Source organism: Sturnus vulgaris, chromosome W (assembly GCF_052056855.1).
Source record: "Sturnus vulgaris isolate bStuVul1 chromosome W, bStuVul1.hap1, whole genome shotgun sequence".
Lineage (NCBI taxonomy): Eukaryota > Metazoa > Chordata > Aves > Passeriformes > Sturnidae > Sturnus > Sturnus vulgaris.
Window position 1 is genome coordinate 65,937,138 of NC_142282.1, and position 14,024 is coordinate 65,951,161.

General features: G+C 42.4%; 1 protein-coding gene across 8 annotated transcripts in view; it reads right to left on the reverse strand.

The window, feature by feature from the left end:
- The window catches only part of LOC148220342 (CBP80/20-dependent translation initiation factor-like), a 359,880-nt gene that overhangs the window by 195,961 nt on the left and 149,895 nt on the right, over nt 1-14,024 (reverse strand). For all 8 annotated transcript variants that reach the window (XM_088155618.1, XM_088155619.1, XM_088155616.1 and 5 more), the window contains one exon: nt 1,216-1,291. In XM_088155618.1, coding sequence (XP_088011744.1) covers nt 1,216-1,291 — 76 coding nt within the window. The remainder of the gene's footprint in view (nt 1-1,215; nt 1,292-14,024) is intronic.

The window sequence follows — 14,024 nt, forward strand, 5'->3', positions numbered from 1 at the left end:
ACAACTTTGTGTTAGGACATGATCAGACGATAAGCAGACCAGGAGGATCTGGTTTATTTAATTGTTGACTGAAAGTTAAACCCTAGAGAAGAAAATCAGTTCCTTGCACTCAAGGAAACCCAAGGCATCAGCACCAAAGATGGTTTGATTTCTTATTTCCAATTATTCCTCAGGGAAAATTATCCTATTTTGCAGAATTACTGGGGTCTGTATCAGCTGAACCTGATGTTTTCTTCCTGTGACCTAAAGTCCAGACATATCAAGAATGGAAGAGACTGAGCAGGAAGCAGCTGCAGGCTTCCTGGCAAAGTTAGAAGCACTTCTCCACTTCTTCCACTGATTTGTATATTTAGTGCCAGCTAGCTCATCCGAAAGAAAAAATAAGGCAGATCATCCCATGTTTTTCAGGATGAGCAAAGTTTTTCCTCACATGATGCATGAGCAAGAAGCCCAACGAGCTTTTTGCTCAGCATTTAAAAGGCTAACACTACCAAAGCACATGAGATGTCTCCACCCTTCCCTCTGAAGGCAGCGGAGACCAGCAAAAACATGCTGAGCATCCTCAGAAACTTGCCCAGCCCAGGACACTCAGATCCATTGAGGACTTGGGCTCTGGAAGGTGAAAAATTATATGATGCTGACAAATTGACTTATTCAATTAGACTTTTTAACTGAGAGTCTCATCCTGCTATTTCCCAACATCCAAACATTAAAGGTCATTTAACCAGAACTCGTGGAACTGGGCTGTATAGACAGATCTGGAGAAGGAACAGGATGACCACTGCATTTAAACATATGTACACCGCATAGGGGAAACACCTGAGTCAGCACACTATCACTGCCGGCTTCCTGGCAGCAATTTATTTTGGAGCTGTCAGGAGGATTGATGCTTTTCAGAATCTCCTTTGCTAAAATATATCAGCTTTGTGTACATATATCTATATATATGTACGTGTATATATATACTGTCCTCAACATTTCATCTCCCAATGAAATCTACATGATAACTGCCCTCACCCAGCATTAAAGGTCATTTCAAGGCTTGCCGAAACCACAGGCATAATTCTCCATCATAAACCCCAAAGGACCATAGCTCGGCACATCCAATCCAGCAGTTTTCCCACTTCTAGGGAGGATTTTGTAAGGATAGGTAATGTAGGGAAGGAGCTGCTGGTTTCCACCATAGCATGGGCAGGAGATGTCCTCATCACCTACCTGCCACACTGGAAGTACTTTCTCTATGTCGTTCAAGTTGATGCTATCACCATCCTCAAATTTCCCTTTTCCAAGCCTGTGGCAAGAAGAAAACAGACAAAACCACATGAAATCTCGCTGGAGCCAAAGTTAATTTTCTATTATGACACATGGGGAAGATTACTTTTTACTGCAAAGGACCCTCATGAAAACAGAGGGTCTCTGAAGCAAGTATGCTGTGCCTTCAAAACACTCCCATGAAGGAACAAAGCCGTTAATACAAAATTAAATGCTTTTCTCAGTCCTGCACCTGCACCATCTGCCACAGCATTCAAATGCTTTTGGTAATAGCAGCAGTGAGAAAACCAAAGGCAACCCTGAGCAGTAGCATTGGGTGATTCAATTCCCAGTTGAAGGAAAATCGAAAGCACAGCCCACGTGGACAAAAAGAAAAAAAAAAAAAAAAGACACACAAAGTAATAAAAAATGTTTCCTTTGAAGCACTTCTCATTTGCTGGTCTTCCACAGGAGCTCCAGTTCCATGGCTGAGAAAGGTGTTGGTAAACAAGCACATACATCTCAGACAGCAAACAGCAATCAGTATAACTACAAACATACAATTTCTAAGTCAAAAAATTGGGGTGAGAAGCCAAGCAGTCACAGACCAAACAAAACTGGCAGCTGAAGGACTTTCTTGTATTAAGAAAGTAACAAAGCCAATTCAAAGATTGTAACCGTGCTCGTTACCTTGTGGTGCTTGTGGCTGCATGGCGGGGGGGGGGGGGGAGGGGGGGGCTGGAGACAGACAGAGAACACTCCTTTGCTCGTTCAAGGACAACAGTGTCAGTTTATTCATGGAGGCGAGGTCTTGGTGCCGCCCAACTCCTTTGACCAATCATATGTCTGCAGACTAGGTGGAACCTGATTGGATGAATATCCACTCAGGGGCTGGCCCATGGAATTGAGCCAGGTTTCCAAGGCAACTACAGCACAAGCTAATCTTGCACTGCATCAACTGCCTTTTTCTTTTTTATTATTAAAATTGTAAAAATGCTCTCTGTCACCTATCTGCAAGGGCCCATTGCAAACAGGGTGGCAGAAGACAGCATAGGCTGAATTTGAGATGAGGTTTCTCACTGGAGCTGCAGCATTCATGTCTGAGGCGCTGTTAGGCGAGAACTATTAACATCACAATTTTCCAGCTTAACATGTCACAGGTTCAGTGCTTAGAAGTTATAAAGTTACAATCCAACACTAAACAAAAACCATTTAGCTCAAAATCATTCACTAAAAACAAGAAACCATTTAACCCAAAACCATTTCAATTAAAAAATAGACATGTATCTATTTCTCGTTTCTCTCCTTTTCTTTGTTTTAAAAACTATATCAGGAACAAAACATGTACTTTTGAATGAAACTGATATGGAGAGACTTATAATTGCCTATATGCTTTACCATCTCCAGTGTCTGTCATTGCTGAGGAAATTCCCTCTCAAATGATAACTTAAGAGAATCTTCTCCAGATAAGAGTCTCCATGTTTATCTCGAAGGAAAGGGTTTCAGCTTTTGCAAGGCTAAATCAGCTAGTCAAAATGACTTGCTTTCATCTTTAGCTCAGAAACATCTGGGTTTAATATTTTTTCCTTGTCAGTCAAAGCCACAGTCTGGCTAGGGCCGAGGCTTAAACTGAGGTGGTCTTTGATGGTAAAACTTTTCCTGCTTGGTTAAGGTTACAGCTTGGCCTGAGCTGAAAACCTAAACTGGCAGATTTCCCTATCATATTGTCTTTGGTTTGAAAGACAGGTATCTGCTAAGGAAAGGCAAAAGCCCCTTTCCTGAGATGCGGAATGCAACCCCCTCCCTGTTAATTATTTTAGGTCCAAATCAGAAGCCTTCAGGCAGGAGGTTTGGGGATAAGGGTAACAGTTCTTTACTGATATCCAACAAGGCAGAGAACAAAAACAACGACAGGTATAAAAATTGGCAACAGAACAGTCTAGCTTCGCTCCAGTCCTTTTTGGCTGCAGGCTGTCTCCCTGCACTCAGTTACCGGTGCTGTGGGGGCAGGTCAGGTCCCGTGCAGTTGAAGAGGGCTGGGTGATGGCGGCCGCGGCCCAGGGATGAGAGGGGATGGGACAGTGACTCCCCCTCACGGTGTCAGTCGTGGTGCTCAGCAGAGTGTCCGGAGATAGTAGGGTGAGGTGGGAGAGCAGTAGAGCGATGTCCAACGGCAGGGAGCGTGGATCTCAGTGCTGGGATGGCAGGGGGAGATGCCAGACTGGAGCCCAGGCTGTCTTCCCACTCACGAGCCAAGCGAGAGAGAGTCCCCCGCTCCAGACCCCCTGTCCACCTTTCCTTATCCGGTTCCCCCCCCTCCCCCTCCAGCCACCCCCCTACGAGAGAACATTATCTGTCGTTTTAAGGTGTAGCCACAATTACTTAGCATAACAATGGGAGAAAATTCCACTGAAAGAAAAGGGAACAATTCAACCTCCAACACGTATCTTTAAAATAAACTTTTAATTAATGATATTATAAAGAAGTTATAAACAAATATAATTATGTGTATATGTAACTCTTTTGAAAATACCATTTATCCCTTTGTTATAGCTAAACAATTCTAAACTATTAAAGGAAACATCTCCATTTCTTAGGTTTCACAAGTTACATCCTGGTGTATAATTAGAAATTATATGTTTGTGTTAGCATTTCAGAACAGTGATAACAAAAGAGAATCATTTTGATATCTAAGGCCACTATGAAGTTATTTCCTGAGGTTGGAAGGAATTTATCCTTATATAGTTATTGTACTATCATTTGCATATTTAATAACATCACTAATGGCTGCAGTGTAAATTAACAAACCTTTTCCTTTTGTTAAGAATTTTGAAATTGACAACAATTTTAATTGCTTTAAACGTGTTTTGGGATGATAATGCATTTTTAAATAATGTTTTCTTCAGGAAATGTATAGGGATATGACCTCAAAGCTGTAAGGCAAACTATTTTGTTAAATTTTAAGTTTCTGTTATTACCCTTATATGTATAGTTACAACTCTTTCATGATCTCAAATGACCTCAGTTCTGTGACTATTGCATCTGCATATTTGGTTAAAAAAACCCAATATTTCAAAGCTATGCTTATATTTCAGTTCAGAATAAGAAAACATGCCAATTAGTATTTCAGTGATAGCAGTGATAAGCTTGTTATACTTAGAAACTTGTTATTAATTTTAACAGCAGTTAGCATGAATGTTTTAGTTATATAGAAATATGAAAGGTAGTTCTAAGTGATTTTCAGCATGAAAATTAATTTTAGACATTGTAAACAAAAGTGATAAGAAGTAAATGTTTAGAAAATTTTGCAACCGAAATTTGTTAATGAAATACCTTTTACTAAACTAATCCTTATACATTTGCTTTGCTGAACCTATCATGTTAGAATAATCAAGATCTTTGAATTTTTCAGGATGGTTGAGTCAGTATGATGCTAGCAAAGTGCATATGATTAAAGTTAATAAACATTCTACTATACATCTTAGTACACATCCAACAAACCATAGTCCATATTTGCAACACTGGTGTAATACCTTCATAGTAACTGCAAAATAATTGGTTAACGAAATTTTGGGTTTAGCACACATAAACAACAATAGCAAACATTGCACTACAAACTCGAGGACACATTCTGCAAACTGCAATCCATATTTGTAATATTGTCATGATATCTCCACAGCAACTGCAAAAAAACTGGTTAACAAAGACAATATTAGCTTAGTAAACTCTGCAAAATATGAAAGCTTTGGCAAAGTTAAAGTAGAGGTAGGTGAGGCAGCTGTTAGACTCTGCTGGAGGTGAACACTGCTGTCTGCATTGCCTCGGTCGGTGCTGCTAAATTCTTCAGTTTGCATCTTCACTGTCCTCAGAAACGAGGCTGCCAACATCTCGCTGCATTTGCTGAGAAGATGGCTTGTTCTTTGTTGCTGTATTCTAGCTTTTCTATGTGCTTGGTGATATCTCTTTAGGTTGGCTTGTTTGTTATGGTCTATATGGAGCCACGTTCTTGAAATCTTTTCTCTGCCACCTTTTACTCTGCAGGCACTTCGAAGGGGTTTTTCCCAAGCTCCGAATCTCTGTCCTGGTGCGAGTATAGGTGTTTGGGGGTCTCCCCCGCCTGGGGCAGCAGTTTTCTATGTGATTTGGGCTGCTTTAGAGTGGCATGTGGTTGCAGGCGTTCCCCTTCAGATCCATGCGTCCCTCACCCACCACTTCTTTCTGAAAGGTATGTGGAGAGGGGACCGGTCGCTGGAGATAGTTTCCCCAGTTCCCACTGAGGTGGCGTGGCATGGGACTGCATGGGCTATACTGCAATTGAATCAGGGACCTGAAGATCTTCTCCCACCGCCCTGATAAACTTACAGTTTTCGGCTAGAGGTGTAGAAAGGCTCGGAGGTGTGGTCAAAGGCTTGGCTTTGGAGGTCGCCTGCTCCGTCTCTGAAGGAGGTGGTTCTGATTTTTTCACCCTCTGCTAGACATTCACAGGATCAGCTGCGGTGATATCGCGGTGTTTTGCAGGAGGATGATGTCTCTGTCTCTGCTGATGTCCCTTGAGTCCCTTGTTGGTATATAAAACTCTAATTCCAGCAGGGGTGGTGCGCTTGGGACAATGACACTGCTCTTCCTTGGTACTAAATCTCCAGGAATTCCTGGTGATGCACTTCGCAGACCTGCCCATGAAGGCTGGGTGGGGGACGATTGTACCTCCCCCAGAGGGTGGACCAGCTGACAAGGCATGCCCCCCTGGAGGCTAGACTGAGGGTGGAGCCACATCCCCCAGAGGCTGGATTGGGGGCAGAGGCATGCCCCCCCAGAGGCTGGGCCAGGGGTGGAGATACGCCTCACAGAGAAGGTGCGGCTTCTCTTTTCCTGCTGGTGGCCATGTGCTTGCTGGCATCTTGGGTGCAAAAGACGTGGTGGCCGCCATCTTTGGGTGTCGGAGTGATCGCGGCATGGTCTCCTCTCGCAGAGTGGGGCGGCATGGCCTGCTCACCCAAAGCGGCAGTATGGGCTTTGCCTGCTATCAAAGTCTCACAGCAGCAGGGCACGGTCTCACAGTAGCCGTGGCCAGCCGAAGCTGGCCCGAGGACATATAGAGAGATGGTTTGGCTGCTCCTGCGGCTTTGCACAACTGTCTTTTGTTTCTGCGTGGGGGTTTCACAGCTGTTTGTGTCCACCCCGCCCGTCTTCGTCCTCCTTTCATTATTTGTTTTAGTAAGTCCAGGACCATCTTCCATGGTTTTATAACATTGATGGCTGTTTCATCGCCATCAAAGGCTGCTGCAAGTACGTTTTTGCCAGCCCTCTCCCAAGTTCATAAGTGTAATGAAGCCCCTTTGGATATATCCAGTTCGTGGCTTTCGCACCACATGAGCAGGGCTAGTAAAGCCCACTCGTTGCAATTAATCCCTCTTTTTTTAAGAAAAAAAGTCCATACCTTCAGGATGGGGTATTCTGGTATAGAAACCCACTGTCCTATGGTCCTGCTGGTGGTTCCAATCCTCTAGGGGGTTTCTGGAATCACGCAGCAGCTCAGCTGGCACCACTGGGATTTTGCAGCAAATTCCACTGTCCACAGCCAATTCCGCTGCTTTTCCACTGTCCCACTGCCTGATTCTCAGCTATTCCCGCCAATTGCAACAAAACCGTTGCTTTCTGCCATCCCACAGGCTGTGTTTGCAGCAGATTTTGCAGCTCCTCTGGCCTCCCACAAATCCGCAGTGTTTAAAGTGACTGAGTCTGCATCCTCACACAGGGCCACCACTTGTAACCACGCTCATTACTTCGTGATGCTTGTGGCCACCGTGTGCTGGGGGAGGGGCTGGAGACAGACACAGAACACTCCTTTGCTCGTTCAAGGACAACAGTGTCAGTTTATTCATGGAGGCTACCTTTTATGGGGGGTTCAAAATTTGCGTGCCTGACAATATCGTTGGTTGAGGTCTTGGTGCCACCCAGCTCCTTTGACCAATCATATGTCTGCAGCTTAGGTGGAACCTGATTGGATGAATATCCACTCAGGGGTCGGCCCAAGGAACTGAGCCAGGTTTCCAAGGCAACCACAGCACAAGCTAATCTTGCACTGCAACAAAAGATAATTACTAACTGGATGTAGAGAGTTTGTAACAATACTAAAGAAGAAAAAACGGCCAATAAATATCATCCTTCGTCATTTATAAACAATTGAGGTGATCTTTTTTATTATGCAAGAATGAGAATGCATTTCTTGATCAATGACAAGATCTTGGTAAATAATATATATTAAACAGAAACTGATAGCAACAGACCCAGGTAATCAGTGTCTGGATGTCAGAAAACCACATATTTTGGTGGAATTACAGCAAATGTGGGTAAAAATCCGGAAAAATAGAGTGTGCTGAAGTACTAGGGCCAAAAAGCAGCAAGCTGAAGGGAAACAATTAATTTCATTAACACCCTAATTGCAACCTGATCTAGTGGAAGGTGTCCCTGCTCATAACTAGAGGGTTGGAACAAGATGGTCTTGAAGGCCCCTTCCAACCCAAACCATTCTGTGATTCTGTGATTTATGGGAAATCAGAGCTGTTCAACAACTGACTTTCCCTCTGTGATAGGTTGACTTGGGAAGAAGAAACTCAGAGAGAGGTTCTCCCTAAGGGAATTTCCTCTGTGGGGGTTGGGATACCTGCAACAGCCAATTAGAGAAAGTTAGTTCGCTCCGTGAACACACATTTTGAAGGAGGTAATCCGGAACTGAGCCTCTTTGTCTTTCTGGTGGCTGAGCAGGTAACATCAACCCGAGCTTCCCCCTCCCCCATGTGGGGGGGGAGGCTCGGGAGGCCGCTTAGGCCCCGTTTGCAAATGAGGGGACCTGATGGCCAGGGGAAGAAAAAGTTGTGTGATAAGACCTTCACAGCTTCCTCCTCCACAGGCCTGTGGCTCTGGCGTGGGGGGGGGGACCGGCTCTTGCTGCTGTCGGACGGGCCGGGCCTGCCCGGGTGGCCATGAGCAGTGTGGGGCTGCAGCCCAGCCCCAGAAAGGCTGATTAACACCTCAGCTGCCCCCCCAGCGCGACCTGAGCCTGGCCCAACTTTTGTAGTTGTGTTAAACTTTAACTATTTAGTGTTCAGACAAGATTTGCAAAGCCTCCAGCCTTTCCTTTGAATATGAAAGGGAATAAGAAGATTTCTGAAGTCAGTGATGTAAGAGCTAAGTTTTTTAGATGGAAGGAGAATGAGAAGATGCTGAAATGGCTGAAAATCTTTTTGTAAAATTGTAGAGATGAACTGATGTACTGAATATTCCTATAAACCATGGAAAAAGACATGGGGGGATGGAAATGTTCCATTTAATAGATGATTTGACCAAAGAGAACCTGTGTTAAGAATTTCTGCCCTGAGTTAAGAAGGGGATTTCAGTTTTCTGAAGATGAAGCCTGAGCAGAGAGAAAGGAGATGGAGAGAATCTTTGCTGTCGAACATTTCATTCTTAAAAGTAATACCCCATGAGACAGACATGGCCCACATCTACAGCTTTGGGAAGGCTGTGGAGTTGGGAGGAGTGCCACAGTTGCAGGTTCCCGGGCGGATGCAAATCGTGAAAGATAAAACCACAAGAGAACTGTCTTCTTCTTTCTTGTGGAAAAAATCCCTACAGCTTTCAACAAAAGGAGGCTTCTCTCTCCGGAAGTGAACTGAAAAAGACTAAATTGGGGACTGACCGAAGTATTTGTTATATGTTTGTTTTGTTGTTATGAAGATTGGGAGAGGGAGGGAAGGAGTGATCTGAAAATCTTATTCTGAATTTTTTCTTTTCCTTTCTCTTTGTTTGTGTAGTTAATAAATTTTCTTTTATACTCTCTCAAGTTTTAGGCCTGTCTTGCTCTTTTGCTCCTGGTTCTGTCTCACAACAGAAAAAAATAAGTTTATTTAAATTGGCAACTCAAGACGAAGACAGATAGATGAAATAGTGACTTTAATTTACAAAGGGAAAATTATAGAATGTGTATATATATATATATATTCATATGAGGAAAATCAAGTAAAACATCTGTGGTCAAGTAATATCAGTTGCAGGTACTGAATGTGCAAGCATATTGTAGGAAAAGGTCTGAAAAGGTTGGAGACTGTCCCAGGTTGAATGTCTGATGCCAGACTGTGGCATAAAGGCAGGGGATGAGGATATAGGTAGCTTTCCTGTAGAGACAGCATGGACATCTGAGGCTGAACTACAGGACGGCAGGCAGTACTGGCAGTCGTGTTTCAAAGAGGTGTTAGAGAAATTTCTTAGAGTACAGACAAAACTAAAGTAATACAAGGGCTTCGGAGATATCTGGAATGAAGAGAAACTATCAGCTACACAAGGTTGTTTGAACTGGAAGAGCAAAAGCAGAGCAAGAGCTAATGCTGGAAATTAAAGGCAGATTAATTCAGGTCAGAAATGAGGTACAGTTCCCCGGTATTCCTTAACCACTACGCTTTGATTATTCATCATACCACAAAACTCAGAATCTTCCAATAAAATCAAATTTCTCTCTGGAGGAAAATGCTTCTGCCAAGCAAATGTGACAATGTCAATCAACTGGAGGCAACTCTATGGCCAACCTTGGGCAAGTGATCGGACTAAGGAATAAAATGGTCCCTTTGATACTAACAGTGCAGAAAATACATACTGAACAGCATATTTCCTTTTTTTTTCTATTAATTTGTTCATTTCACAGTTAGCACGTTAAAAAAATCCACTCCAACAAGAGGGAAAATGCTTAGAAGGTGAAGAGTCTTGGTTCAGCAAACAACTTAGTGCCACATTGTTTCAAATATTCTGAAAATTTCCGCTTATATACCTACAATAAATATTTACAGTGCAGAAAAAAAAAGTCTTATCGAGTTGTGTGAATCTGCCTGTCACTATATGGTATGGGAGCCTTTGGCAGATGCTGAGCCTGGGCTGGGGAGGGATTGCTGGCCTGGTGTTTCTAATAAAGATGTGCAGTCCATACATATGGCATTGGCCAGTACTTTGGTAAAATCAATGTATCAACAGAAAAACTTCTCTGAGAGAGGATTTCCATCCCCACATTGCAATGTGGCAATGATATATCACCTGCTGTCTTCTCAACCGCATCTTTTAGACCCATTCTGATTTTTTTCCTTCACATATGTCTTGAACAATAAGGAGAGGAAAACCCAATCCATAGAATAGAATAATTTAGGTTGGAAAAAATCTCTAAGATCAAGTCCAACTGTTAATCCAGCACTGCTAATCACACCACTACACCATGTCCCTGAGTGCCACATCCACATCTTTTAAATCCTTCCAGGGATGGTGACTCTAGTGACACGTTGAGTGGCGTAGTGCCTGAGACAGAAGGCACTACACTGTAATCCATGTGACAAAAAGCCTTTATTCCCTCCTGACTTCACCTTAAATACCCCTTTTAATGTTCCCGGGTAAGTGCCTGTGATTGGTTCCAAGTTCAGGCTGCTCAGCTCTCTGACCAATAGCTCTCTGCATCTTGAGCTGGAACTCATTGGGTCACATCCTTGTCTGTTTCCAATTCTGTCCTATCTCTGTTCTCTGGGGGCCTGTCTATTAGGCCAGGCTGCTTCTCTTATCAGTGGTCAGATTAACTGCCCAGTACAAGCCAGCTTGCACTGCGACAATTCCCCGTTTCTTTTTTATTAATTTGAAGAAAAGTTTTAAAACACAAATGTGCAGCTTGTTCTCTGTAATCTTACTTGTAAGGGCTCTTTTTTCATGCAAGATGAAATTGACAGTATAAATTTAATTGTAATGGGGTTTTTTACTTAGCTTAATAAATTTGGCTTTTTTGGATGGTGATGAGTTCCACATACCAGAAGCTGCAGTGCTTATGTTCAGGAGCGGTCAGGTGAATTTAGCACCTTTTGGTTTCACATATAACAATTTAACTGCTTAACATAGAAATATAACTTAACTTTATAACCATAAACCTTTAAACTTTTTCTTCTAAAATTATAACTTAATATAACATTTAGTTTTAGAACTGTGCAAAATTTCAACTTGACAAAACAATTTGTAAAGAGAAGAATAATTTGTAAGCAAACAACTCTGTTATTTCAGTCTCATAACTTTGTGACGTAGGTACAATTTCTGTCATTTATTTTCTCAACCAATGATACATGAGCTCTTAAGGTCTAATAGATGAACTGGGATTTTCACTCAGGTACTTTGTTTGCTTAACAGGCTGGCTGGGTTTCAAATTGTATTTTTTAGAAAAGTTGCAATATTTACTGCTACAATTCCTTAAAATTTAAATTTTTATTATTGAATTTTATAAGCTTAGGATTCCAAATTATTGATGTGCTTGATGTATCATTGGAGTTGTGGTGTTTTTATTTAGAAAACTGTTAACATAATTTTTAGCTTGACATGTTACAGGCTCAATGCTTAGTAAGTACAATGTTACAATTCAACATTAAACAAGAACCACTTAGTTCCAAATCATTAACATTTTTTTAAAAACAAGAAACTATTTAACTTAAAACCATTTTAAATAAGAACATACATATTTCTTTTATTCCTTACTTCCCTTTTTTTATTTAAAAAACAATACACTATTAACAAGGCAAATATTAACTTCGTAAAACTTGCAAGATATGCAGGCTTTGTCAAAGTCAAGTTGGAGGTGGATGAAGCAGTTGTTGAGCTCTGCTGAAGGTGAACATTGCTGTTTGCATTGCTTTGGTTGGTGTGATTTTTTTAATTTTCATTTTTACTGTTTTGGTTTTTCTACTTTGATTACAGGGTGAATTGATGTTACCTTGTCTTCGAGCCTTCTTCTGTAAGGCAGGTTTTTTGGGACAGTTCGTTTTTATGTGGCTTTGCTGTTTTTGATTGAAGCGATTCGCTCTTAGTTTTACTGCAGCTGCAATAGAATTAACTAGCATGTCCATGTTATGTGATGCAGTTCTAACCTTAGCACATGCATTAATCATTTCTTTTAAGGCTGGATTTTTTTTGGGCAGTGCATTTATGAGTTTTTTACAGTCTTTATTTGCATTATTTCATGCTAATTGTAAGAATTCTTGATTTTTTGTATTTTTATTAGTTATTTGTTTTTTTATGGCATCTTGTAATCGTTCTATGAAGTGCATGTACAATTTACTAGGATTTTGTTTTATATTTGTATATCTTTGGGTTGGTACAGACGTTTGTAACTTTATTTAGGGCTTTCATTCCTAAGTCTTTTGCTTGATTTAATATTACAGAATTTAAGCGTACTTGGGTTTGAGGATCTTTCATGGGACGTGCTTCCTTCAGTTGGGGAACCCCCACCCCAAAGCATGAATTTTGTTGAGATAATTTCGAGTTTTCTAACTTTTGCTCTTCTGCATATATTTTCCAGGTTGATTCAAATATCATGTATTGTAGTGGAGTACAAAGTAATTTTGCAATTTGCTTTATATCATAAGGGGTTAGTTCACTAGAAGTTATAAATTGAAGCAATTTTGCGACAGTCGGAGATCTAAACTTGTGTTTAGTAGCTATTTGGCGTAGCTCTAATAGGATTTGCCAATTAAAGGGTAGATATTGGTTAGGTGTTGTCCCATTACTTACTGGGAAAGCTTTAATTGTTCCCTCCCCCTGTTGCCAGTTTCCTGGTGCTGGTGAATACACTGGCACAGAAATTAATGTAGCTGTTTCTATATCTCTACACCTTATTGCTTTTTGTTTTACTTCTGACCAGAAGGTTACTGGGTCTTTAATAGGGATGGCTTTTGTTTGGAACATCAGTGGGGTGGGAGCTGCAGTTTGGAGACTGGCAGCTGGGGCGCAGCTGGTGTTCTTTTCCTGGGTGCTTTGGCTGTTCCTCTGTGCAGTGATTTTTTGGAGCTGTTTCATGCTCGGCTTCTGATGTGAAGAAGCTGTGGGTGCTGTGGTCACAGCATTTGGGCTGCAGCTCGATTTTGGAGCTGTTTTCGGGGCTTTGGCATTGGTATCTCTCGGTTCCAATGCACTTCCGGGTTTGTCGCGTGTCGCTCCTGGTGTGATGTCATCACGGCATGCCTCTTCTTGGGGGTTGGTGGGGGTTTCCATGACGACTCGGGGCAGTGTCATGTCCTCTTGCCGGGGCAAAGACACGCCCTGCAAAGGCTGGGCTGGGGCCGAAACCCCTCCTCCCGGAGGCAGGGCTTCTCAGGGCAGATGCACGCCTGCTAGGGGCTGGCCCTGGGTCGGGACCCCACCTTCCTGAGGTTGGACCAAGACTGCAGGAACCACCCACCAAGGCTGGGTCGAAGGAGGCGGAACCTCCCACCAAGGCGTGGTGGGAGTGGGAGGCACGTCCCACCAGGGCTGGGCTAGGGGCAGAGCTGCACCCCACGAGCCAGACTGAGTTTGTCTTCTCCCGCCCGTGACTACGTGGTCACCGCCATCTTGGGATTGTTTCTAAACCTCTCCCTTGACCACGAGGTCGCCGCTATCTTGGGGGTTTTCCTTGGTTTCCCCACAGTGGTTTGGGGTGGATTAGGTATTTCTGATCCAGCTACTAAGGATTTGCCGGTCAGTAAAGTCTCTTTGCATGGAGTAAGTACATTTTCTTCCATGCTGTTCTTAAATAAATCAGCTTTTATCTCTTTTATCAACTTTAAGATAATTTTCCAAGGTTTTAAAGCTTTAATTGCATTTTTATCATTTTTAAAGCAGCATTTAGCATTTCTTCTCCAATTTTAGTTGAATAATTTATATCTAGTGTAGTTTCTGTAGTCGGTTTTACCTCCTTTTGCTTTGTTCATAGGATTAAAGAGTGATTC